Source organism: Anopheles bellator, chromosome 1 (assembly GCF_943735745.2).
Source record: "Anopheles bellator chromosome 1, idAnoBellAS_SP24_06.2, whole genome shotgun sequence".
Taxonomy (NCBI): Eukaryota; Metazoa; Arthropoda; class Insecta; order Diptera; family Culicidae; genus Anopheles; species Anopheles bellator.
In genome coordinates this window covers 3,638,481-3,665,990 of record NC_071285.1, presented here as the reverse complement: position 1 = coordinate 3,665,990, position 27,510 = coordinate 3,638,481, and the positions used below count along the sequence as shown (strand labels likewise).

Genomic DNA, 27,510 nt, shown 5'->3' with positions numbered 1-27,510 from the left:
CCGGTGGTTCCTCCCTTTGTACCGTCATCGCCACCACCACCACCACCACCGTCAGCTACTGGCTCGTGCCTTTTGTTCCGTACGTCGTCCTCGTCATCGTCGTGCCCACTTTCGGTTCCTAGTTCACCGGCGCCGCTACCGCCGCCGCCTGTCCCACTGCTACCGCCGCCTCCACCACCGCCCTCGTCCCCGTCATCGTCCTCGTCCTGGGCCGTATCGCTCCCGACCGAGTGATACTCTTCCGATTTTGTATCGAGTCACAGGCGTAGGTCGTAGGCAATTTTCGACGCAATGTTCTTGAAGCCGATGCTAGTGCCTACGAGAGAGAGAGAGAGAGAGAGGATGCGTGTTCCGGATTAGGATCCCGTTACAGTGCGGTGTAAAGCTCGTAAAGCCCTTACCTGATATTCTCTTAAACCGCACACCGTTGAGGGATAGCCGGGGAAGCTTGCAGACTTCGATTTCCCACTGGACCAGCGAGTCCGTGTTGGGGTCACCGTGCACACACAGCAGAACGAACCTGTGGATACAAAACGGGGCATTACACCCTCTCCTCCTGATGATGATGATCCTCCCCTCCAGGGGGCGCTGCTGCTTACCGCTCTCGCTGCTCATAATCACAATTGTTCTTATCCAGCACGGACCGTATCTCCGCCATGATCTCGTCCGGCAGCCGGGGCGAGGTGGTCTTCATCGACCACGTGAAGCGTAGCACACGTGGCTTCACCGGTTCTTCCGCGTTGGAGCCGCTGCTTAATCCGAGAAATTAGTTTTATTATCAGCCCCCGCCCCCCGATGCAACAATCGACACAATGCACACGCGATAGAGATCGCGCGATCGCACAAGGAGTCGATGAAAGAGAGAGAGAAAGAGAGAGAAGAGAGAGAAGGTTGGAGAAAAGTTTCGATTAAAACGCCGTGTGGCCACCCCGTTTGTGGGGCAGGCGCGGTAGGGCAGGCAGTGATTTGTGGATCCCAAACCCCAAAAGGATCCCGGGGCGGGTGAATTGGAGCAAAAACAAAACGGAAACACGATGGCGTGTGTCTAGATAGATGTGCGTGTTTACTCTGGAAGGGATTTTCTTTCTGTTTGACCGCTCGATTTGGTATCGAAAAAAATAAATCGATGGAAGAGCGGCACGATCGCGCACACAACGGGTTGTTTAGGAGGAACGGGGAAAAACAGATCATCTAATAAAGAGCGTGTCAGAAACAAAGAAAAACCATGCGCTCATTCATTCAAACACATAAACACACACGCGCGATCGAAATGATGCTTAAAAAAGCCTTCAGAAGGTTTAAGCCTAAAGATGGCCGATACGAGATTGAAACTATTTAAATAAAAAACTCAACAAAATTATGACACAGCTCTGCACAGCATGCTGTGTGCTGTCTCTACTACTCTGCGCGCTCGGTAAGCCTACGTTGCTAAGGTTACGCCCATCCGACATTCCATTCTGGCCCGAGTACTGAAGCTGAATCTCAGCACACTATTTCCTTCCTAATTCATTGCCAATGGGAACAGCGATAGTTGTTCTGTCCGTGTGGCAATCCGGGGGAAAAACAACATCCTGAACAACTCTGCTCAATGGCGAGGATTTGAAATCACCACCAGCAGAGGAAGGGGATCAAAGTGCACATTGTCAGTATCTACAGTTTGTGACAGCTCAGCGCACAGAGCTGTCACTTCCGTAGGGTTGTTGTACCCGTAACAGGGTACAATTTTATGATTCAATCCGCCAGGCTTCGGCTTCTAAACCTTCTTCCTGCTTCCACAAACCACAAACAAAACATAAACAAAAGAAGCAAGTGATACAAACGGAACAACACGAACACACAACAGAATCACAGAGAGAGAGAGAGGGGGGACAAGTTACAAACGAAAATGGATGAAAACACTAAAACGTGATACGGCAGCAAAAGGACACAATAACACGCAGCAACACGCATATAGATAAGCAGCGGCGGTTCCTTGTCAGACAACAAAAAAACTGGGGCCATAAAATGGTGGGTGATGATTCGGCCGATGTCACACTTGTTCTTTTGTTTACTCGTTTTGGCGGCAGTGGTCGGAAAGGGTAAATGGTGGTAAAACAAAGAATGAAGAATCGGGAGAGAATATATGCGAATAAAATATATATTTACCTAGCCGAATTGGTTGAAGTGTTTGGTTGGCCATCGGAGGGCCTAAAAAACAGAACAGGAACAGGAGAGAGAGAGAAAGAGAGAGAGAGAGAGAGAGAGTAGAACAAAATCAAAAACAAACGGACAAACAGAGCGAGAGCGCGCGACACACGCGGTTCCGGGTCATGGGTCATGATGATGGTGGTGGTGGTGGGTTGCATGTGGGTCAGGTCGCGTCTTGAACGCAAAACAAATCTCTAAACTCTGTCTCTGTTAAGAAAGTTAAATCGGAATATAAAAGTCGCGGAACAAACAATCGGGAAAGAAGGGACTCTCCCCGGGGATCGGGTGTATGAGGAAAAGAAAGAAGTAGTGGGACAGAAAGACAGCATGGGAGGGAGAGAGAGAGAGAGCGAGAGAGAGCGAGAGTGTGTCCGTTTTACGGGGACAACTTTAAAGGATAAACACGAACCCAGTGGGCGATCGGAAGAAGCACTGTCTTAAGACAGCAGCAGCTAAAATCTGATCGTACAAAGGGCGCGCGCGTTATGTTAGGGGTCTAAGTTAGTATGGAGTTAATTTACAACAAAAGAACCAAGAACACCAAGAAGGTAGATATTAACAACAACTTGCGGAAAGGGCGCTCGCTGCGTGGCATTAGAAATTGCTCGTTAACTAAAACTAACCAAACAATAGACAGAAAGTGCGTGAGCGCGATACAAACATACTAGAGGATCAGCAGTCTCAGCCGTCTTCCGATGTGCCGGCGAGCCACTGAGCCGAAACACAGTACACCGATACGATGCCGGGAGAGATGAGGAGCAATGAAACAAACATTATTGTTGGCACACACACCGCGATGACCGCTTATGAACGCACGAGATGAGGTATCAGAGAGATCGAAAGAGAGAGAGAGAGAGCCGACGGGAATGATGCGTGAATGAAGCGTGCGCGCGCGCGCGTGTGTGATGATCTAAACGCTAAAACAAAACCCAAAACAATAGGCCAAACACTAAACACCAAACACCGAGAGTAACGAACAACTCACACGCTCCCACACTCATCCTAGAGCCCTCCATTCTCTATTGTTCTGCGCCTTCCATCAACATATCCTCCAGTCAAACATCAAACAAACGGAACAAACATAAATCTCCTGGTCACGCTACGGCTCGACACGGACTGTGATAGTAGTAGTAGTGGTAGTAGTAGCAGTAGTTGATCGGTCATTTTGTTTATTGATAAAAGGTTTCTCCGGGTTGCGGGTTTGTGTGGTACATAATGTTCGTATGTTGTTTTATTGATAAAAGGTATTAAAATAATGGCGTCTATCTAGGGAGAGAAGATACTACACACTACCGCACACTACACGGGCGCGCCCTTTTGGCTGTAGCAATATAGTGTTCGCCGCCTCGTCCCGTCGGGTGTGGTGGTGGTGGTTGCTGTGTGATCGATCGCCTGTGCCCTCTCTACACTGAAATCTCCTCGATCGCGATCGCACACTCTTGATCCTTATTTTGTAAGCTCTCAATCACCACACAGATCATCACGCCCCTACACTCTGTGGCGCCTTTCACTACTAATTGATCGGTTTCGATCTCTTACTCAGCTTCTTCTGCGTAGCTGGACGGAGACAGACAGACTCTTGGTGCACAGCGCAGCAACACTTTCTTTTTACGTTTGGCGGGAAGCGCGGGATTTAGAAGGATCATGAGGGTGGTCGACGGTGAACATGATTTTTTCCAAGGGGGTAGTAGGGTGTTAAAAGGTACGCGCACACACTCGTGTGCGTGCGTAATAAACGTAGTATTGATTACTGATTGATTGATTAAATATTAAGACTAACAAAAGAAGTACACTAATACTAACGGCTCCGTCGAAACGTCGAAATGGGGAAGTTGTTGATGCAGACGCAGGCCCGGAGCACAACCCGCAAGTCGAACCGTGATTAGAGCCTTGTGCGCGCCCAGATCAACAACAACAACAAGTTCCAGTTTGATTTTGTCTCTCTACCTTTGCCGCGATCGTACGCGGTTCATGATTTTGTTTTGGTCTTTGTTTGCAGGGTCGCGCGTGGTGGTCGGTTGAAGTTTTTGAAGGCCAGAAAGGAGTGTGAACTGTGAAGCACAAACGGACACACACCCACGCACACATAGCGCGGTTTGGAGAGACCGCTGAAGGCTGAGAACCTAACCGAGAACTGATTGATCAATGACCTAATCCTAATGAAAGATGCGCGATCATTCCTTTAGAGGGTTTCGTTGGATGGTTGCAACAAGCTCAGCACTGTTATCACTGATAGCAATAACCCTAGTAGCAGTAGTAGCAGTAATAGTAACAGTAGTGTTGCAGTAACCAAGTGGTGCGCTTCTTTCAGGAGCACAACACACCGATCACTACCGCCGGGATTGGACCGAAAAATCGAAACCCACCGAAACGATTCCTAACCACAAAACCGCTCTCTCTCTTATCGCGTGTTATTGGTGTATGTGTGCGTGTGTGTGTGCGTATTTTTGTGGAACTCTGTCCCCCCGTTCACACTCGTGCGTTTAGCTCACCGCCAGGTGGTGGTTCACGACTATTTTTAATTTTGAAACTATAAAAACGGGAAAAGAGAGAGAGAGAGAGAGAAAAAAGATAAAAGAAAAGAGAGGATAGAGAAACACAACCGATCAAAACAAATCCAAACGGAAACACAATCGAAACCGCGCTCGAAGATGAAGATGTCAAGTTAGGGAGTAAACACGGAAACGTCGAAAATTTACATCATCCACGCGTCGGGCGCGGGAAAATGGGAAAAAGAAATTAAAGGGCACAAAAAACTATAAACTAAATGTGTGTAAGCGAAAAAACTTGAAAATAAAGGATTAAATAAAAAGAAGGAACCAGCAGAGGGTAACAGGTGTGTGAAGTAGTTATCAAATATGGCGGATGATTTAGAGTGGGGAGGGGGTGGTTAGGAAAACTCACTCGCTGAACGGTCTCTGTAGGCGGCGCAAGTGATAACGGAAAAGGTTAGTTTGATCGTGGAAAAAGAACTGATCGATCGTGCGATCGATCGAATGATGAAATGGAATTGTACAATTGTGGGGTTAAATGAGGGGAAAAGAGTTGCAACAGAAAAAATCGTGTTGATTTCACGTTCAACTACACGCGCTACGCGGAAAAGTCTCAACTGCAGAAAGCTAATAGACAGTAAAGCGGATCATCGCTACGGATCAACATACACATTGCATTGTTCTGCCGTGTAATGCGCTTTTTGAGGGAGTTGCGGAAACGGAACTTTTGCCGGTGCTGATCACTTTCTCCTATCCTACATACACAACTCTACTTTTAGGACACTTTTGCTCGAACAATTTGTAAGACCTCTCGCTCTGTGGGAACACCCACCGCGCCTCGCTGCTGGTGGGTGCCACCGCTTTTGTTTTGTTTTTTGCACATCACAATCTCATCGTGACACGTGTCGCGAAAGAGAACCTCAACAAAACACCTTAGCCACATGTTATTACTTTGCTTCTTATCGTACACGTTTGCTTCGTAGTTTTATCTTTCTGCACGACTCTTTTGGGTTGTGTGTATATTATTTTCTTATCTTTTCTTATGTTATATCCCCTTTTTCATCTTTTTTCCCTTTTTCGTGTGTGATACATTCGTGTTGTGGGAGGTACACATCTCTTTCATGGTTCTTTGTTTGCCATTTTATTCATTTTTTTTCTCTTTACAACAACACATCATTCTCAGTCTCTACTGATTGAGCCTAGAAGTAGAGAGAAAGTAGACAAAGAGAGAGAGAGAGAGAGAGAGAGAGAGAGAGAGAGAGAGAGAGAGAGAGAGAGAGAGAGAAAAGAAAGATAAACGGAGACAGATAGAGAGAAAGAGCGAGAATGATTGAGCCGGAAAGAGACAGAGAGAAAGAGAGAGAGAGAGAGAAGAATCAAATTGTATCAAATGGTATTTAAAATCTGTTTTCATTATTGGTAATGTGGTCGCCGGTTATGGAAAAAAGGGGGACACGGCGCGCGAAGAACAAAATCTGGAAATTAGTGTGTATATGTGTGCGGTGCTGGCCGAAGCCAAACCAACAATAGGAATAACAGGAAAATGTACACTTCACCACATCTAGAAGAGTGGCAAAGTAGGAAGAGTTGGCCAAGAGTTTAGACGGAGAGACACGCAATGGGCTTCCAATTTCGATTTCGATTGTTTTCTCGATCTTCCTGTTGTTGTTGGTTTTGGCTTCAAAATATGCGCGCATTTTATGGCCGAAGCTTAGTTTTTTAAAAACTGTGTGAGGAAAAGAGATAGGTGTCGAAAAAAAGAGAGTAAAAACGGGTACGAGGTTTAGATAGAGATTATAAAATAGTAGAGCCGAATAGAGAGAAAGAGAGAGACAGGCGAAAAAGTGTTGTTCTCGAAAGAGAAAGAGTAGCGCGATGCACAATGTGGTCAGTAGTCACAATACATAGAGAGAAATAGAGAAAGAGAGAAGGAGAGAGAGAGAAAGAGCAAAACGTGTTGTGTGTTGTTGTAGACCAAACAGAGAGCCACACTTGGTTTTTGTTGCCCAATAGGCACGGGTTTTTCTTCAATAATTTTGTTTTTCATTTGTTACGAGCCAGAGAAAGAGTGACAGAGCGAGAGAGAGAGATAGAAAGAGATAGGAGAAGGGAATAGACATCCGATGTTGCTTATAGTGGGGCTCTGTTGCCTGCGATTCCTTTTCCTAATTCCGGATCGCAATCCGGAGGATACTCTCTCTGGGTGCGTTCTGAACGCGTGTATCGATCAATGATCACCCCACACAGCGCAACTGTTCTTAACTTGACATCAATTTTGGAAGACTTTCGTTTGTCTGCTCTAATGGGTACCTTCCTTTTGAATGCTTCTTTGTTCAGCACACGATCAGCAACATTAATACACAGAAAAAGGAACTAAACGACGCGCGTGCTACATCATGATCGCCGTCTAAACATTGTTAAAAATTGAAGCAAATCTGAGGAACTAAACTTTTGGGTGTGTAGTCACATGCAATCATGATCGTGTGGGATTAGTAAAAGCAAAGTAAGATTTTGTATCAATCGAGAAAGACAGACAGTAAGAGAGAGAGAGAGAGAGAGTTTAAAACGGAGGATCGTTCTACAGGATCGTTAACAAATGATAGGGAGTGTCCGAAATCGGGGGAAGAGAATTTGTGGTTTCCATTGTGCAACGGGTTCTCGTTCTGTTCATGAGAGTTTTATAGAGAGTAAAGATTAGACGCACATTTTTGAAACAAAACAGAACACAACCAACAACAACACACCAAAAAAAATAAAGAAGGACCAATCACGAACAGAGGAAAGATTAGGGACAACACAAAACGAGGGTGGATCAAGCCGAGAATAACACGAATCTCAACTGTTTTTTTAAGCAAACTATCAAACAACTGTTAGCACAAACTTACAAACGAAAAGCTTACGCGGCCTTAGGGACTGGCGGCACGTGGTGAGTGAAGCGGGGAGCATTTCGTGGCTGTGTCGTGTGTCTGTGATAAATGATATGATCGATTGATCGCAAGAAGAGCCCTCAAAGATCCCACACTGCTTCGGTTGCATTTGGATTACAGTTTTATTACTCGGGACTTCTTTTCGATAACTCTCACACTGGGTTTATGCTCGTTCGTCGTTAGCTGTTGTGTGGTGCGGGACAGCTCCTCTACTCCCCTATGCCCGGGAACATCGTATACTCGGGCGCGCACGCACTACACTACTACTACTATGACTGATTACGACTATCTGTTTCTTTGTGGTGTATATCTCTACAACGACAATCGTGGTTCCGATAAGTTCCACTTGATTTACCTAAAAAGCTCGTAGGCGCGTGCGCGCGCCTTGGCTGCCCCTACATTTCAACACTCTTCAGGCGCGCGATAGGCTTTCCTTATGATGCACTTTCGATTCATCATCATCATCATCATCATTACTATGACTATATGCGTATGAAAAATATGAATAAAAACACTACTTTACAATCGATACAAACATCTCTCTCTCTCTCCCTCTGGTTTTCTCTACTTCAAAAGCATTCGCGAGAAATAAGGAAATTCCTCTCTACCCTAAGGCGGACCAATAAAGGCCTGATCATTCCTTTTCCGCCGTATCCTTGAAATGAAATACCCTAAAACTATTGGTTTTCCACGTCCCCACGTGTGGGAGAAAGAGAGAGCGTTGCGAGCGTGTACGATGTGAAAGAAAAAAGAAGAAAACAAAACAAAAAATAAGAAACAATTTATGTTACAGTTCCTCGAGGCCTCGAGCGGATCGTGGCCTAGGAAAGGAAAACAAATGACACAACAGAACAACGCAACAAACAATGAAGAGGGAAAAATATGAATAGACAGAAATATACTCTGATCTACACACAAACACGCGCGCATCAGCTGTTCTAAACAGTCACTCTAATCACTCGGCACGATAACGGCACACAACCGGAAAACGTGTTCCCTCTCTCTTGGGACCCGCCGGACCCGGCCCCCTATATACGGCGGAACACGCAACATCTACTTTGGCTTTGGGTCTGGTGTTTGACCGTATTTACATCAACAGACAAAAATGAAAATGAAATATGTCTGTGAAGAAGCGTGCGATAGGATGACGATGACGCGGAACGATGAAAGGTCGGTCGGTCCCAAAACCTCCCCCACACCAAACCTCCGTTGGAGGTACGTAAAAAGAACAACCATATTTACAAACATGTACAGGAAGATGTGTATTTACAAACAGGCCGATCAAGTCTCATTTTCTCGAAGGAAAACAATGGAAAAATTGGGGAAAAACGGAAACGTAAACGAAGCGCAGCGCACAGAAGCAATAATACACAGTAGTACACACCACAACGCGAGCGGCACGCGAAACGAAGGCACAAAACGACACGCGCATAACATGTTAGTAGGTTGGTGAGTTAAATAAAACAATAGGAAAGAAAAGTAGCAAAGTACCGAAACAAGCGAACGTAGAGAGAACACGTAAAAGTAGTCCAAATAAAACGGAAAATAACGGAATCAAAGCATAAAAACGAACAGGGAACTACGTGGTGCCGGGTAAGGGATAAAGACAGACAGACAGACATAGAGAGAGAGAAAGAAAGAAAGAGAGACAGGATAGGAAAAACTGCACCAAAGACGACGAGACACAAAACAACGTGTGGGGGAGATAATTTTTTTGGGTGAGGCTGTAAGGGTATAGAACTGGCCGGCTGGCCCGCTGGCTGGCTGGCTGACCGGCTGGCCGTCTGGTACTTACCGTTTGCTAAATCTGGTAGTAAGTCTTTGCAAGAAAGTCTTGCCAGAGTGTGGCGAGTCACCGACGTTGCCACCGGTCGCGGAGTAGACCGTGCTGTTCCGGGATCTGGTTTGGCCTGATGACGAGCGCGCGCGCACGTGTTGTCGGGAAGGAAAAAGAACATTCGAGACGTTAGCCTTTTGTGTGGTTTTGGGGTCCACCGAAGACCACAAAGACCCACCATAGCCCCGCCCCGTGTGCCATATGATTACCCGTGTGGTTCCCGGAGATGCAATGTTTTCAGTAACGTAAAAGTAACTCGTTTTTGGCGTGTAAAATAACGCATTAGGGGTTGTAGTAAAACGTAACAAGTTAATCACAGGCGAGAAGAGAGAAAGGAACACAACGAGAGTTACGAGAATTGAAGAAGGAGATAATAAGCCGAATTACACTTTAATTTATTGTATTTTTTTTCTCCTGTCTCTGAGGGCAACATATTGTACACTTAAATGCATACGCCGGGTGGGTCACACTCACTACGCGGGGAGTATGCTTTGGGTACTACGGATAGTAGGTGTTTAGGAGCGGGATGGCCGTTAGATTAATGGAGGGAACATGAAAAGCAGTGCAAAATGGGGAGAGAGGTCAACAGCTAAACACTTACCCGAATGGAAAGTCGATCGTGATGGAACATTCCTGGGAAATGCAACCGGTTGTCTGGAAGAATTAACGGCCGGTGTAAGACTATTGCGAAGTACCATGCTGTGTGTTGTGTGTACGGGACGCGGGTTTGTTTGCGGTTGGCGTGTGTGTGCGTGATAAAGGATGGGATGAATGATAACGAATCGGAATTATGTATGTTTGCGTGTGAGTTTGTGTGATGGATTCGCGGGGGATAGGATTGGCCAAAAGTGGCACACATGGCAGCAAAAAGAAAGAAAGAAAAATAATTGGCAGGACACCGAGTGAGTGAGTGTCCCGAACCAACACACGTGCGGCGGGGCGGTGTCGTGAAGACACATGATCATTAGGCAACAACGAACACAGCGCACCACAACCACACACATGGGACGGATCGATCGTACACAGGAAGCACACAACGTCCACAACGGATATGCACACAATCGTGAATGGCAAACATATAGAGATAAAGAGAGAGAGAGAAAGAGAGACAGGCCGGGGCCGTGTGTTTGCGCCGCCGCCGTGCGACAGAAGGAACATGAAAAGAAAAGAAAGTAAATAAAAATGAAATAACTCGGAACTCGGTCAGGAGAAAATCGGTCCGCGAGAGGAACACGCAAAGCATCCTCCACAGGTTGAAGCACGTAGAGAGTTCGAATGAAAGATGAAATCGGGGAGCCAGAGAAGAACGCGGGGAGTGGTTCGAGATCGACACAATTCGAACAACACACCACAAACGGGCGAAACAATTGTGTGGCCGCTGCGGCCGAGGCAGGACAGCGGATGATTGAAGCAAACGGAGGACGATGGAACGATGATTATTTTATGCTAATAATATGCTAATGAATAAGTTTTGAATAATATGGCATAACAACTAATGGAGAGTATGGTTGCAATATTCACACGTTTTCCATTTCTTTTCATACACCGAGTAGTTACAGGCTAGCTTCGCGGCCACTGGGGACGAATTTGGGCCAAAAATAACTGCCATGCGCGGGCAGGCGCTCACAAAATATGTCTAATTTGACAATGGCTTGCGAAATCGATGATTAAGAAGAAAATCGATCCTCCGACATCGTAAACGTCCCCTCTAATGCGAAGCAATGTTGGTAACGTGTGAATACGCGTAACCGGCCCCAAAGAAGGAATATAACCATGCAAACAGTCTACACTCCGTACGCCCAGATGCCAGAGAGAAACAAACGAGAGACACGTGTCGGATAGAACGTGATTTGTACCGGACAAAAGAAGAAAGCAAAATAACGTTGCGCCCGTGAAAGTGCGAAACCGTCATGCACACAACAACAGGTAACAATGAAGCGAGAAAAACTCAACACACGCGCTAGAGAGCGAAGAGAAAACGGGAAACAAAAAGGATCGATCGAGAGAACTTCGAAACCAGCACACTAAGGACCGATGAGAGGCAAAAACAGTAAAAGGCAAAGAGGCAAATCTCTAGTGTAGAATTAGAAGCGGCACCGAAAAATGTTCTATGCTTGCGAAAGAAAGGGCACACACAACTACACACTATATGCAGAGTTGCGCTTAGATAGATTAAGAAACGAAACTAACGAAAAACTGAACAAACAAACCAGGAAAAGACGAAGAATAGAAAAAAGTGGTACAAAAACGAGTGAGTGGGGATCGAAACGAATGCCCGAAATTTAACAAATATTAACCCCAAAGTAGTAGTAGGTGGCAGTAGTTTTGTGGCAGAGGTGTAAACTCACCGAAAGGAGTCGAGCGTGGCGAGTTGTCGAGGGTGCGACAAAACCAATAGCGAGAGTTGTGTTGTGTGTGTGCGTGTTTTAATGTTTCATTTTTTTTGTTATCATTTTGCGTATCACCGAACCAACCACCGAAACACGTTCCGATTCGGGGCACCGGACCGGCCGTGGACGAAACACACGAAACCCAAAACCCAATCGACGGACGAATGACGCGCGTTTTGGGTTTGAAGCGCCCGGAACCAAGACAACATTGAGAGACGTGTGTCGCGGGGAGGGCGCGAGAATGAAAGAAAACAGACAAATACCGGATCAGAAACGGGACCATTCTTGTCCTTCTGCCACCCGTTCTGGTGCTGTGGTGCGGAACTACGTAAGCGGAAACAATAGAAGTGACGGAATAGTATAAACAAGCGAACGAAACGAAAAAACAGGGCCAAAATGAAGAAAACGATTCAACAGAATGCGAAAACGAGGGTCTTATGCGCCCCGTGTGCGGCATGTTCCGCGCACACGTTTCCTTCGAAGGCACGTACACAGTGTTCGAAGGAAGCACAGACAGTACACTTCAAATAAGGCTTAAAATGTGTGGCCACGCGCTTGAAGAAGCGACAATTGGAGACAAGAGGATGGCCAAAGGATGTGGATGTATGTGTCGGTCGGATCGGAACAATGTTGGACAATGATCAAGAGTGGAACGAAACGAAAACCACCAGTCTGTGTGGTTGTGAAAAAGCATTTGCAGCAATTGACAAAAGCGCATTTTAAAGAAATGAACAGAAGCTTTTCGAGAAAAGAGGAAAACCCACAACAAAATAATTGTTTTGAGAAAGTTGTCAAAAAATGGTTAAATACTACACAGACACACTCTTGGTGGCGGCTCTGGCCCGTCCGCCGGAAGATGCCGACCGAAAGAAAGGAACGGGCGAAAGTGGAAAACAAGATAAACAAACCGAACAACAAAGCAAAAAACGGCAACGAAACACAAAAATCAACCAAAATGGAAAAGAAAATAAATCTAGACAGACAGAGAGAGAGAGAGTTATAGAGTAAGGGAGAGAGAGAACAACAATGTTTGTTATACCTTTGTCGAAGGGGATCGTTGGTGGTGGCGGAACTATTGGTGGTGCTGTCGGCGACGGACGGCCCGGGACTGGAGACGGATGCGCTCTTCACGTGTCCCTTTCCGGTACCGCCGCCGCCGCCACCCCCGCCACCGCCGCCGCCGCCTATGCTACCACCACCACTACCACCATTGCCGGAACCACCACCACCGCCACCGGCAGTGCCAGCACCGCCTGCGGCCGTGGCGTTGGCGGATGTGCTTCCGGCACTTCCGGTGGCACCTGTTCCGCCGGTGGTGTTAACACCACTGCCCACTGCAGCGCCACTACCAACACCACCACCACCCGTTGTTGAAGCCGAGTTGCCACCACGGTTGAATTCTGGTATTGGTGCGACGAAACTGTTGCTACTGCAGCCACTCGAGGAGGACGAGGAGTAGTAGTGAGTTTTTCATGGAGGAATCATTCACGCGTGACCACAGAGGACCACGGACGGACGGCAGTGAACCGAACCGGCCCCACCGGCCCCCAAGGAAATAGGGAGGGAAACAGGATACCAAAGGGGAGAAAGAGAGAAAGGAATAGAGAGAGATAGAGAGAGAGAGAGAAAGAAAGAGAGAAGACCATGGGAGAGTTTGGTTTAATTTCGTTTGAATGAGACACTGATTTGCGAAGAGCGATCCAATTATGCGCGAAATGCGGAACAATACAACTCGATCTAAACATCTGCCTAAAACGGAAACATCAACACATGAACGGTTGTGGGAACGGCCATGACACGGTGAACTATATGAATATGTTCATGGAACGGAAGAATCGAAACGATTGGATTGGCTAAATGTGCCCGAGGGCCGTCTAAAATCAACGTATGTACACTGGCCTCTCAGCTGGCCACAATCAATAAGTCTGCCACAAAAACCGTAAGGGGTCTAATATGCATTCTGGGGCGGAGAACAGATCCGGTCAAATCCCTATTCTACTAAACACACACGCTTAAACGGACACTGTGTGGTGGTGTGTGCCCGAAAAAACGGACCTAATGAGCGTGATGCATTGCGGCAAATGGAGAAGGCGGCAGTGAAAGAACTCGCGAATGGCTGAGAATGTGTGGTCGAAGCACAGAAACGAGGCCCCGGCGTCCGCCTGCAAGCTGTCCCCCGGTACAAGCTCTTGTGCGAGAGACATAGAATGTGGGGTGATGACGGAACGGAATGACGAAAAGAACGGAGGCCTGTCCCGACGATGTACGCGACGTCGGGGAGTCTGTCTGAGAGCAAATGGGAGGACGACTAGCGCGCTTCATGAGGAGTTGCTTCACAAGCCATCAAGGAGCCGGAGCCGTAGCCGCTCGCGGGCTACTTACGTTGCGTCCGTGGTGGAGTTTGTCTTTTCTGTGGACGACGTCTTCTCGTACAGCGTCGTGGACCGTCTCGGCATTAGGCCGGCACTGGGGCCTACCGTCCGGGCGCCGTTGCTGGGATCGTACTTCGTCCCTGTACTGCTGCTGGTAGTACGCGCTTTTGCCGGGCTAGAGATCGATGCTGAAAAGGGGGGAAATCGGGAAGAAAGTTAGTCCGAGAGGCCACAGGGACGCAGTTTCGCACAGCACACAGTACTTACAGTTGTCTACCGACGTGATCGGTTTAGTTATGCTCGATGCCGGTCGCTGATTCTGTGCGGCCAATCGGGCCGTGTTTTCCTTGATCGTCGCTGAGTCGATTGTGTTTTGACGCTTGAAATTACTGCTACTGTTGTTGTGGAGAGTGAAAGGGAGTGAAAAGCGGACGGGAAATGAGTGCCCCTGCTGGAGTGACGGGACGAGGGTGCGCTCGATACGTACATCGATGTTCTTTCCGAAGCACCGCCACCACCGCCCGTTCCGGAGCTATGGTTACTGTTGGTACCGGTACCACCGCCACCGTGAACGCTGTTGGTTCCGCTGACTCCGGTGGTCGTCGTACCACCGCCGGTACCACCACCGACCACCGGTGCGCCACCGGTGCCAGTGGCTCCTCCGCCGGCCACAATGTTGGCCACACCACCGCCTCCGGCGGCCGCAGCCGCTGCTGCCGCGGCAACCGCCGCCGTCGGACCGACACCTGTAATGAAGCGTTGGAAGATTTCTAAATTTTTCATGGTAATACCGTCGAGCCCCGTTCGGTTCGGGGGCGCCCTCGGAATGCAGGGTGTTAGTAGCTGGGCACACTAGGACACACTAGAGTAGTAAGCAACAGCAGCGCATCACACGTGATGACATGCTGGACACTCTACAGGCTCTCTACAGGGTGGTGTTATCGTCCCGGCCAAATGTGCTACTTACGTAGAGTCTCGCCACCGCTGGACGCCCGCCGGCTTGGCTTCGTGCTGGACGCGGATATGCTTCGGTGCACGCCCCGATGCGTCGGACTTTGCACCTGCGAGTTACCGGCCGGGACACCCTCGTTACCAGCAATGTTACGTAACGACAGGGACGATCCGGACCGGGACCCGTCCGACTCGGACTGTTTGCGTGTGGGGAATCGAAAAGAAAGAGCATTTTTATTCGGCAACGGAACACGTCGATCGTCGTCGTCGTCGTAATCGTAAGTTCCCCCTTCTGTCACATACACTTTCATCTTTCGTCTTCTGTGGAACTATTTTCTTTGAACGATTATTCAAAAGGACGCACACGTGCGCGCGCCGTTTGTGGCCACGTGATCATGGAACTCGTGGACACAAACGCGCCCGGTGAGCGCGTCAGTGGCGTTTCCATCAAGCGGATGGCGGTTTCATTAATTGGCATTTATTAGACTCGCGGCGCAGCACGCGAACTGTGACCATGATGGGTCTCCCCGGGGCCAGCCTCTGCCGTTGCTGAATGCACACAAATGCTTTGGGTAATTCGAACCTATTTCTCGAGCACAAGGCCTTTTTTGATAATCGTTCAAACGTAATGAACTTATATATGTTTGGAGTTAATCTTGGCAAAAAAGTAATCTAAAAAAGAGGGTGGATTCTAAACGAACGAACATAATACGGGGAAAGATAATTCTTTTGGTCAAGTTGCTGTTGCAGCTTACGGGGGGGTGCCAGTTAGTTAGGATCGCAAAAACGGCGGCGAAAAGCGAAACTAGGAATTGAAAAAATTATTCAATTTAAGAAGAAGAAAAGAGTGAATAAAAGACGAACAAATGCGGAAAAAAGTAACTGGAACTCTGTGTGTGTGGCACTACACGATCAAATATACAAATCAACAAAACTATGCGATCGATCGATCGGCTCGCGGCCGACTAATGCATGGTTGGAATGAATGAACAAAAGTGAAAAGAAACATTTAAAAGCAAAAGAATTTGAAGCAGATTTAAAGGTGAGAAAGATAGCTTTCTAAAATGAAGTAAACTGGGGCCCTAACGGTGTACACGCAACAGGCACACTATGGACGAGTGCACAGGAACGCGGGATGCGCACGGGACAGAGGACACAAAACAGGATCGGGGATAACGTACGTTAGCGGGAAAGATGAAACGCAAAAATGAAAACGCAAAACCCAAACTTACGTCGGTGCTTTTTCTTCCGAGCAGGAGATACGTGGCGAATACGTCATCGTACATGGTGTTTGCCAATGAATCTTCAATATCTTGCCTATTGTAGCCCATCGCGACTAACGCTTCTGTATGGCGGCAATCAGTCAGCCAGTCAGTGTGTTTGGTTGGTGATCATTTCGGTTTCGGGTTCGAAATGGTACAACAATTATTTTACACGACAGCCGCCACAAACGGACAGAAAACGTTCCCCAAAGGTCACCACGCCGCCGTCGGTGATTTTCGTTTCATCATTTTTCCGATACGGGGTTTCCATACATTTCCGGGCACGTGTGAGACGTTGTTAGAGACCCCCGCGCGGCACACATGTGGAGAGAGAGAACGAGAGTGGCCGTAGGCGGGGCGGCAGGACACGAGAATTGGTTGATGAGAAATCAAATGAAACGAGAAACAAGAGAAAGAAAGCAGAAAAAATCATTATAGGATGCGAATGTGAATAATTTAAATGTTATGTGTTACTTTTTTGTTACAGAAACACAAGAGTACAACACCTATGCGGAGTGTTTTTGATTGAAGCTTATATGCCACCATCCTCCGGGACGGTCCCAGGGAAATATCCGCACGCGCACTCGTCGCGGTGCCACATACTTTCAATCAACTCACCGAACATCAACACACCATCAACAATAGCCAACAACAGTAATGCACAAGAATGACGAGTAATGCTATCGAACGGGTAGGGACAAATCGGGTATTCGAATGACTAAAACCCGATCGTCGACGTAGAAACTTGATTCAATACTGTCTTACAAAGGATTAGGAAACAATAAACGACAGGGAATGAGCTTCTACTAATTGGTTAATTGAAGAATGTGGTAAATATTGGGTTGGCGAAAAAGAAATCCATTATTTTCTCGGTCGATGGTGATCGATATCTCGTAAAGCATTGATCAACTTTAGGGCGTTAACAATGGAAGTCAACAAAGGGAAAATTCCTAAAGAAATTCCCAAAGACCATAAACCAGTTTTGAATGATTTTCTACAAATTTCTACTTTCTACTAATCCTGAGTGATAAAAAACTGGGTTCAAGAGATGATTGTTCAAATCGATTAAGAGTTTTTTGCCAAGACTTGTATGCGGAAGGCATCACGAAGCTACCTTCAAAATGGTAACAAATTATACCACAAAACGGTACAAATTTGTCCCAAATCGGACCTTCGGTATCATCTTCAAAATAAAGTTTTGAAACTCACGCAAAAATAATTTATTTCTTTTTCGCCAAACTAATACAACGACCAAATGTTAAGGTTCTTCTACGGACATACATGAATCGAAAACAATACCGAACGCAACAACGCAAACGTTCAAAACTTTTAGAATACATTGCCAAAAACACGGAAAATACGAAGATACATGCGAACACTTGGAACACGGGTCGTTCAGTAAAGGTCCCATACATCGCGGGATTGGGTCATTGGGTGAGTGTACACAGCACGAGATAATTCAAAGAGGTTCCCCTCTTAAAACCAAGCGCATGGTAAAGTGTAGATGATCAACGAAAGCTTGTAAAAGAAAATAAATATATGAGACTCTCCCGGTATGGAAGGACCACGGAGACTAAGGGATAAGGACCATTTTTGCACAGACGTACATTAACGCAGCGTGTGTGCAGCGTAATTGACAGAAACGTGTGAATGTACAGAAAAAGGCCGTTGTTAGGTGAAATTAATATTACAGTGTCAACCAGGAACTGTTTGGTTTGTTGTGCCGAAAATGGTGATAATTGCATTTTTCGTATTTTGCACAAGGAACTTGAAGTGGTGTTGAATTATCTCGTTATGTACAGATTTATCGGAACGCGAAACGGAGCGGAGCTTCGGTGCGCCCCGTAGTAAAAGCGGGAAAAAGCAGAATAAAAGAGGGAAATAAAAATTATAGTCATCATCGCGCGCGGATCACATTCCTGGTGGTGGCCACCATCACCGCCAACGAGCGAGAATGATACAAGACACGGGGAAGTTAGGAAGTAGAACGAACAACAACACGAGAACACGGAAGTAGAACAACGCGAGCGACAAAAACAACAACAACAACAACACGCCACAGCAAAAGTGAGTAGAGAAGAGTTAGTGGTGTATACAGTACCCGTCTTACCTATCCGTTTCTGATCTTTGAGATCGGGCAACGGTTCGACGTACGGTTTCAGCTCATCGTCCTCGTAACCCATGTTCATCCACTTGTCCTTCATGATCGTTTCGAGGCTGGCGCGTTTCGATGGGTTTAGAACGAGGAACTTTTTCAGGAGCACTTCGCAGTCGGTCGACATGTAGAAGGGAATGCTGCGTTCGTAGTAGGGCAGATTGATTAGCGCGAGATAGCGAGAGTGATTAAGGTCACAAAAACAGACAGAGAGAGTAAGTGATTACCGATATTTTCCCCGCAGGACACGCTCGCGAAGCTCTTTCAGGGTGGCGCCGTCGAATGGCAGTGAACCGCTGACGAGGGTGTACAGAATCACGCCTAGGGACCACACGTCCACCTCCGGCCCATCGTACTTGCGACCCTGGAACAGTTCCGGCGCGGCGTACGGTGGCGACCCGCAGAACGTGTCCAGCTTGGAGCCGGGCGTGAACTCGTTCGAGAAACCGAAATCCGCTATTTTGATGTTCATCTCACTATCGAGCAGGAGATTTTCCGCTTTCAAGTCTCTGCAAAGGAGGACGCGACAATGGTGGTGATTAGTTGATGGCCTACACGGAACGCCTCGTCTCCCAGGGTGATTACCTGTGAATGATGCGCTTCTGATGGCAGTACTGTACGGCGGATACTATCTGTCGGAATTTGGCGCGCGCTTCCTTCTCCTTCATCTTGCCGTGGGCCACCAGGTAGTCGAACACCTCGCCCCCGGAAGCGTACTCCATCACTAGGTACAGCGTCTTCTCCGTTTCGATCACCTGAAACAGCTTCACGATGTTCGGGTGATCCAACATTTTCATTATCCGAACCTGCAACGAGAAATGGAAAGGAAATGGCAATGAAAACTTGATTCGCAGCGAGCGAGCGCAACACACTTTGTTGCGAGTGCTTCACAGTGGTGGTTCGTTACTATGCAGTGTAGTTGTCAGAAGTGCACAATATCGATCAAGTACTCTTGGTGTGGAATTTTCGGTGTGCAGGCTTCTATTTTCTAACGCCACGGACCGTCCTCGGAATGTGGGACTTACCTCTCGGTAGAGCTTCTGCAGCGACGAAGGATTCAGCTGGGTCTTATCGATAATCTTGATGGCGACCTCCTTGTTCGTCGGCACGTGCTTGGCCAGTTTCACCTTGGCAAAGTTGCCCTTGCCGATCGTTTTCAGCAGCTTGTACTTGCCGATGTGCTCCTCGCCAGATCGCCACCGGGCCGGTGTGCCACGCATTTGCATATTTGGTGAACCCTGGTGAAGGAGAAAGCCGACAAAGAAATATTAGAAAAGGTGGCGCAATTGATTGTGTCCCCCCAAACCCCCTACGGGTGGCTTCTTAGGCATTCGAGAGAAGACGGAATACACCTCTAGGCCCCATCGGATTATTTTTGGACCCCGCGGGCACCCTTTAACTATCATTCATCGCACCCAAATCGAGCATAATGAGGTCCGGATGAGGAGAAACGGAGCAACGGAGAGAGGTAATTGGGAGATCATAAACAGAAACGGAGAGGCGCCCGGAACATGAACTCGGCGTGGTGAATCCAACTAGGCCAGTGAGTCGGGGTGCGTTCCTTTTCTTTAATTTTAGTACGGTACGGACCTTTTGCAAGTGCAATAATAGAAAACAAACTCCCGGCCGGCGAAAGTCAACACACAACACCCAGGAGGAAAACAGAAGGCGCCCCCCCGTTTGCTGAACTTCTCTTCTTTCGATGCAAAAATTGGCCAATCGGGGTGTTCTAAAAATATTCCCTCACTCAAAAGTCTTACCGCACGCGGTACGGCCGTGTGAGAAACGGGATGGTTGCGTGTCACTCAGAGTTAAGTAGGTGTTCACAAAACCCGGTGTCCCTTCCGAGAAGGATCCATTGCGCTACCAGTTAACGCTCGCCTCTTTCGCGTTATGATCAATTACGCCGGACAGACAAATGGAGGGACAAATGCCCGTAACAAGAGGGCACACGACACAATTAGGAATACAGTTCCGCATCGTGGCGCCCCCAAATGGCATCGCGAGTGACTGTACCCCCGCAAAGGCCAAGGCTTGCAGCATAACGGAAATGCACCCCGTTGATGAGATGTTGATCTCACCTTCAAGGAGACTACGCACATCGGTCGGTCGACTGACGGTGTGCCGTGTAGCTTAACTAATTGTGCGATAAGATAGCGCGACAGAGAGAGAGAGCAGTAGACCCTTAAGCAGTAGCCGACCCCGTTTCATAGGCCACAGCCAGCAAGCCAGCCAGCGACTACTGCAAAATGATGTTTCAAAAAGGGCCACGGCGAACGGATCTGTTGAGGCGGGCACGCCACATGTCTACTAGAGCTGCTCAAGGTCTAACCAATCGGGCGGAAATTGAAGTAAACTGACTGATCGATCACGAACCACCCCCGGTTCCGCTGGGGAGCGAGAGAGAGTTCCCTGCACGTTGCCCTCTTCAATCGACCCGCCCCGGGCTCTCTTGGCTTTTGGAGCACGCGATGTTAGAAAGTACTGGACCCTTAATTCTTCGTAGAATTCGTCGTGACCCCCGTGTGCACCGCCCCGAGAGCAAGCAAATATTATATTTTCACTGCGAGAGCGCGGCTCTTGACATACGAGCTCTTGGCATGTGTCTCCGGGTGGCTCGGCAGAACCCCAATCGCGCTCCCTTATCTTATCGAGGGTGCGGTGTCCCAACTCGACAGCGGCACGAACTCACGGACGTAAGATACGGCCACCCCGTCCGTGTGCTGCCACCGGCAGCGGGAAGCACAACAACCGGTCGCACCAGGCTGGGCGCACAAATAGCCCCAGCCAGAGCCATGTTTGAGTTGGCTTCCACCAGCGCGCGAATGATAACGCGGACCCTTCGGTGTGTCCCGGAATCCCTGCCAAATCAGCTGTAGGATTCCGTGGTCCAATTCGGCGGCTTCACGGTCCGCTTTTACCTGTACTTTGCCGTGCGCTTGGCCCACGAACTGTTTCAGCATGTCGGCACCGTCTCTTCTCTTCTCCGTCGTCGTCGTCGTTGTTAGTATGGCCGTTGCGGCCGCTTTTGCGGCCAGCATGGCCGTCACCGGGGTAGTGGAGCCACCACTTCCGCCGAGCGAAGAGGACGTGGTGCTGCTCGTCGCGGAACCGGACGCCTTCTCTATCGAACCCACCACCAGTGGTGGACTGCTGGTGGTGGTGGTGACGAGTTTCGCCGTGACCACGCCACCGATCGGTGGCTTCGGGGCCAGTTTCTTCAACCGGATCGACTTTACCGTCGTCTCGGCGTTTTTCGTGTCCGAAACCGTTCGGTTTACGATGCGTGTGGCCTTCGGCTTGCCGTACCCGCCGGCGCTTGTTCCACCACCGGTCGAACTGCGACCCTCTTCGCCACGCTTGAATGCACCGCCCGGCCGGCGGCACGTAAGGCTGTCGTCATCGCTGTCATCATCATCCACGGGCCGGCTGCCATCGTCGAGGTAACCACCGAATCCGTTCCCGGTCGCCACATCGCTGATGCCGGTGTTGAGCAGACTGGGCAGCTCACCGTAGTGTACAGGACGAATCCGGGTGCGTGGTGCCAGCACCGGAGAACCACCCTCAGAGCCCGGAGGTCTTGGTGGCTGCAGCAACAGATCACGACGTTGCTTCATCCGCTCATCGAACTCCATCGTGTGGATCTGGCGCTCCAGTGTCTGGAGCACCGAGAGCGATTGCACATCCACCGCACCGCCACTCTCATCCGGATCCGGATTATTGTTAACGGGTTCCGGTTTCGTGATGATGTCGCTCAGCTTGAGCGTATAGCTTGGGCGGATATCGACCACCTTACCGGCGGTCGGTGAAGGCCGCACGGCCGCCGCCAGCTCATTGCGTAGGTTCCGTTCGCGGATCGCCACCGAGCGTGGGGTCGGTATCGGTGAAACTCTCGACGACACGAGCGGACGCCGGACCCCGGTCGGGGAGGTCACCGATGCTGTGGCGGAGGAGGACTGCTGTGTCGGCGACGGGACTGTGGCCGCCATCTCCATCTTGCCCGGTGTCTTCACCCGTATACTCTTGCGGATCGGCTCGTTGCGCTCAAACTCTTTCGAACTCATTTCGGCTCCGTGGTGATCCGTGGAGGAACCACACAATGTACACGATTCACGCTGTACCCACACACAAACACTGTGTCCTATCAGTTCCGCTGCGTTTGCCAGTTCGCGAACGCAGGGGCTCAGGCTGCTACAGTTCCTCGTCTTATCTCGGGCAAACTTCTGATGTCACACAGCCCGTGGCGGGAGGAGAAAAGTGGGACCGTTTTTCTCGGGAAGAGGATTAGGTTAGTCACTAACCCGCAAACACACACACATGCACGCGCGCACACGATCTTCTCGGTTCCTCTATTCGCTCTGCAAAACGGAATTAAAGGTGGTGAGTGATCGGCATGACGGCGATGGACGGACAGTGGTGGATGGTGGTGCGATGGGTGGTGCGCGGTGGCACAGGATGTCCTTCACCCGGAATGAGTTCTCCCGCGATGTGCGCGTGGCAGGCCACCGTTTGACAGAGTTGAAGAGAAAATCTAGCACACAAACACAGATCACACAGAGTACACAGACAGAGATCGAGAGACACGAGGTGGCGGACAGTGGGGACACACATGGAGGCGACATGGAGACGACACAGAGACACAGAGAGGCAGAGAGCAGTAGCGACACAGAAAGTTGCGATAAACACTACGATAGAGAGAGAGAGAGAGAGAGCGAGAGGCGCCCCAATAGGTGCTTGTTGTTGGCAGTCGCCAGCATGACAATCGACAATCCACAGAAGGGTTCCAACCAAAGAGTCAGAGTAGTAATCTTATCTTGGCCGCACTGACACTCGCGAAAAGATAAGATTTCGAGACACACACGCGCAGACACGGCGAGAAATCCTTGCTCTTCTCCCCAGCGCACTCCTTTCACGGACTCTCCTCGCCACCGAGTGGCCACCGGCGGCAGGTTCCGTGCGCCCGAGAGCTACCAAGAGCCACCACCTACCTACACACACCCCACAAGCCCACACACGTCATGTCATGTGATGCCGAGTGGACAACACCTCTCTCCCCTTTTGCTCATTAGCAACACTCGAAACTGTTTTCGAAACGCGCACGTACGCGGCCAACGGAAGTGTGTACAAACACTACGAGCGTTACGCGATCGTCGCGCGTCACACTGCAGCAGCAGCAGCAGCAGAGAGAGCGAGAGTGTCCAAATCCCGGAGCCGGATCCCTAAGCAAACCAACACACCAAGTTTGGCGGGATCGCGCGCGGGACGATCGATTTTTACACACCACGCAAGGCGGGAGAGCGGGCGACCGGCACCGCGCACGCAGGTGCAGGAGGGTTGCACCTAAAGCTCCGACTGGCGACCGACTGGCGAGCGACTGGAAAAGCTGTAACGGTCGCACCCCAAAGACACCACGCACCTGAGCCGCCGCCGCCATCGAACACTTGAAGCCCCTCCTGAGCACCTGAGCCGCCTGCGCGCATGCATCGCGTGTGTTATCGGAAAACGGGGAACCCTCAGCAGCTACACAGCCCCACTGTTATCAGCTCCACTTCGTATCCGGAAAACAGCGCTGCGCTGATAAGGGCACGGTGGGCGGCGCGAACAAATCAATCAATGACAGCAGTGGCCCGGCCACCTGTTGGTTGATTCGGACTCAGCTCTCCATAGTGATCCGCGACCATTAGGCACCCTCGAGGGGAGACCCAACAAGGTAACGTGCGTTTGTTTATGTGATCGGCGCGTAGTCGTCTGTCCAAAATTGGTCGCATAGCAACCCCTCTCTTTTCGAGATGCCCCAGACACTATCTACAGGGTGGTTCATCCAAACCAAATGTCGTCTACGTTTTAAGTTTCAATTTCACCGAACCGAACCAATCAGCCAACACTTTTCTCGGCAGGCTATGGCGACTCTTTTAGTTTACGAAGAAAAATGGGCCGCCAGACCAAAATCCGCACCAAACTCGCAGTCACTCGTTCATTGGGTGCATTGGCTTCTCTTGCACGGAGTGAGGGGTTTTCCCAAGCCCCAAATACGACAATTTATTTATATAACAAACCGAGGTGGAAATTAGAGTTTTCAAATTTGGATTCCTTTGACGTGAAGACTCACCCCTTTGGAAATAAGTTTTCAATATTTGCCAATTTTCTTTCTGTAAGCGTACCAGGTCCCAAAGATATCAAGTTTCATCAGTCTTGTGGCCCATTCTGGTAATTTTTTCAATAATGCATGGTTCAAATTAATTATTTGTAATCGGTAGTAGGTTTTAGGGGATTGTGATACACCACACCTTTCTGGTCCCATCAGAAAGTCCCATGGAGATTCTGTACCAGTTTTCTTCAGCAGGTAGCCGAAAAGCAGTGATCCTCGTCAAACGTCATTTCCAGGCACAAAAATCGAGATGGTCCTCTTCAAAGATAAGTTGCAAACTAATTTATTTTTTTCGACATGAAATCATTTGTCTGACCAAGATAATGAAATTGACAATTAAAGCCAGCCAAGCATCTTTTTTCCAAATTTCCAGAATGAAGTTTAACGTCTCGTCCACACTATGAGTTTTTTCTACAGGTTTTTCGCTATGCTAGCGTCCACACTAGCAGCTTTTGGGCGAAAAATTCCGTGATCTCCAGTGAGTGAAATGGCAGTTCGTTTGATTTTGCTTTGATTTTTCAGTTTTCTATCCTTCTCTTTGATCTCGATCCGCTGTCGATAAGCTATCCATTATTTTGGATAGCAAAAACTGCCGAAATTTGGCTCCAACATTGAAAAAACGGCGTGAAATATTTCATGAACAGAAGGAGCTCAACAGCAACTCAAAGCAGCTCACGGCACTCTAGCAAAAGATTGATAGTTCCTTGGCCTGACATACATTTTTGCTAAGTTTCTCATAGTGTTGTGGCCGCCGGATGACGTTTCAGAAATCAAGCAATCGGTAGTTTAAAATCCCAGCACTTGATGGATGGAAACGGGAAACGTACGGACTTTGAGCGCAAAATAGTGAGACAGAGTCGCGACTCACATAATCGATAATCTCTCGTGTCCGAAAAGCGCCCCGCACTCAAAAGATTGTGTTTCGGTGGACCGGCACAGCGGGGCCGTAAGAGAATTCACGGCCACACACGACGCGTCACGGCCCCGATGGTCGATTAGGAGAGACCTTCCTAGAGGTCACACCGCGGTGGAAGAATCCGAAAGAACAATCAATTTGATGTGCGTCCGGCGGCCCCGTCATCGTCGTCATCATTGACCCCCCATTTTTTCGCTCCGCATAATTGGAAACCTGATATCGGCCGCCCGGAGCCGGAGAATGACGACATCTCCTCGACTTAATGTAAACCCAACAAACGGTGTGGAGGACCCCCCCTCGGGACACATATTTACCTTGTCTCGCTTCGCGTCCTGGACTCGGATTTTGGCACTTTTCACTTTATCGTGGATCGGTTTGCTTTTGGCCACCACCGGCAGCCCCCCGTCAATCATCGTCACCATCACGCGCCGGTTCTGGTGGTGGTTCGGAACAGCTGCTGCCGCCGAAGTGGCGGCGGATGGCTGCTTTGCGGTGGCGGCCGTGTTGGTCACCCCGCTGCTGGCCGTTTGCTCCACAATCGAAGCGGTCGAAGGCGGATGGTGGTGGTGATGGTGGTGATGATGATGGTGCTGCGAATGCTCCTGTGATCCATTCTGTTGGCCGACACTTGCACCTTGCGCGGCCCGCCAACGACGACCCTCGCGGGCTCGGGACAGCATCGCCTCGGAGTACTCCTGGAGTGACTCGGACGCGGGTTGTGTTTGCGTTTGGAGCAGGGCTGCGGCGGCCGCCGCCACCTGGTGACGTCCGGCGGCCTCCGCCTCGCTCGCCTGGATAGTGCTGAGTCGGTGGTGCTGCTGGTGTTCCTTCTTCTCTCGGTCCTCCTTCTCCTTGCGCAGCTGGGCGATCGTGGTGGGCGTGTGGGACTTGGAGCGCTTTAGAAACTTCAGCATCGGGTTCCGGACCCGATACTGGACCGCGGGTGCTGGAGCCGCGCTCAGCTCATCGTCACCGACCGTCGTGGCACTGGCGGCGGCCACCACGAGCCGCCGGAAGCTACCGTCCGGCAGCTTGACGTAGCATCCTTCGGTCGTCTTGTGGTACGAATCCGACGGCAGCTTGTGGTACCCGTTGTCCATCGTCCGGTAGTAACAGCACTCCGTCCGGTGGTACGTATCGTCGCCGGATTTGAAGAACTCCTTACTGGTGCTGCCACCGGCCACTGACGTCACCGAGCGGTCTACATCCGCGGCCGCCGCCACCGCGGTCGTGCTCTCCGACGACAGGAGCAGCGTCGTCAGATCGTTGCTGGCCGTCGTGGCACAGCTCGGACAGGGTGGGCTGGGTACCGCGGCCGAAGAGACCGCCGCCGTCGGGACACTGTTCGCCAGCTGCACCCCGTACTGGTCCATGTTTTTACCCTCCGTGCGTGCTTTCCGCACCCCAGGCCCCCCGGCATCTTTCGTGACTCCGGCACCGGCCGTGAAGGAGTGCTCCTTCTTCAGCAACCGAATGCTGGCCAGCGCTGGCTGGACCGAGCTGTGCCGATGGTACATCTTCTTGCCATTCCGGGCGACCGCCGGTGTCGCCGTTCCGCCGCCGCCGTGGTTGTTGTTGTTGTTGCTGGTGGCCGTCGCCGCCGACGCCGAGGACGATATCTGGCCCATCGTCGGGACGTCGTCCGCGACCTCTGAGGCACTCTTGAGCTGGTGGTGGTACGAGGTTAGCTGCGCTGCTGCGTTCAGGAGTAGTAGTTTGCTGCTGCCGGCCAGTGTCGCCACCTCGTACATAGCGTCATCGGCACTCGCGCGTCCTAGCGAAGGTCCTTCCGCCCCCTTGGCGGTCACTGGCTTGTGGTCACACTATGTTTCGCAATCACAATTTCCGATTCTCACTCCGTGTCCCGCCCGTG

The 27,510-nt window shown here is 49.7% G+C and overlaps 1 protein-coding gene across 1 annotated transcript; it reads right to left on the bottom strand.

Moving 5' to 3' along the window:
* Positions 1-251: 251 nt before the first annotated feature.
* Positions 252-27,265, bottom strand: LOC131205758 (serine/threonine-protein kinase MARK1). The gene is made up of 16 exons (XM_058198000.1): positions 25,952-27,265; positions 19,599-19,811; positions 19,159-19,379; positions 18,801-19,082; positions 18,520-18,713; positions 16,389-16,501; positions 15,173-15,353; positions 14,693-14,975; positions 14,473-14,600; positions 14,216-14,393; positions 12,873-13,262; positions 10,045-10,142; positions 9,402-9,516; positions 600-749; positions 402-520; positions 252-316 (listed from the first exon to the last, which is right to left on the bottom strand). Exons 1-16 carry the CDS (start codon positions 27,263-27,265, stop codon positions 258-260), a joined length of 4,038 nt encoding a protein of 1,345 aa, XP_058053983.1. The 3' UTR covers positions 252-257.
* Positions 27,266-27,510: the final 245 nt, after the last annotated feature.

Excerpts from the sequence above, each read along its gene's own strand:
- LOC131205758 (XM_058198000.1), bottom strand. The coding sequence starts at position 27,265 with ATGGGCCAGATATCGTCCTCGGCGTCGGCGGCGACGGCCACCAGCAAC. Across the intron at positions 16,502-18,519 it reads GAAACGGATAGGTAAGACGG|AAGCGTTAGTCGCGATGGGC; the intron begins GTACTGTATACA and ends GCCGCCATACAG. Across the intron at positions 15,354-16,388 it reads TCGGAAGAAAAAGCACCGAC|TCCGAGTCGGACGGGTCCCG; the intron begins GTAAGTTTGGGT and ends ACACGCAAACAG.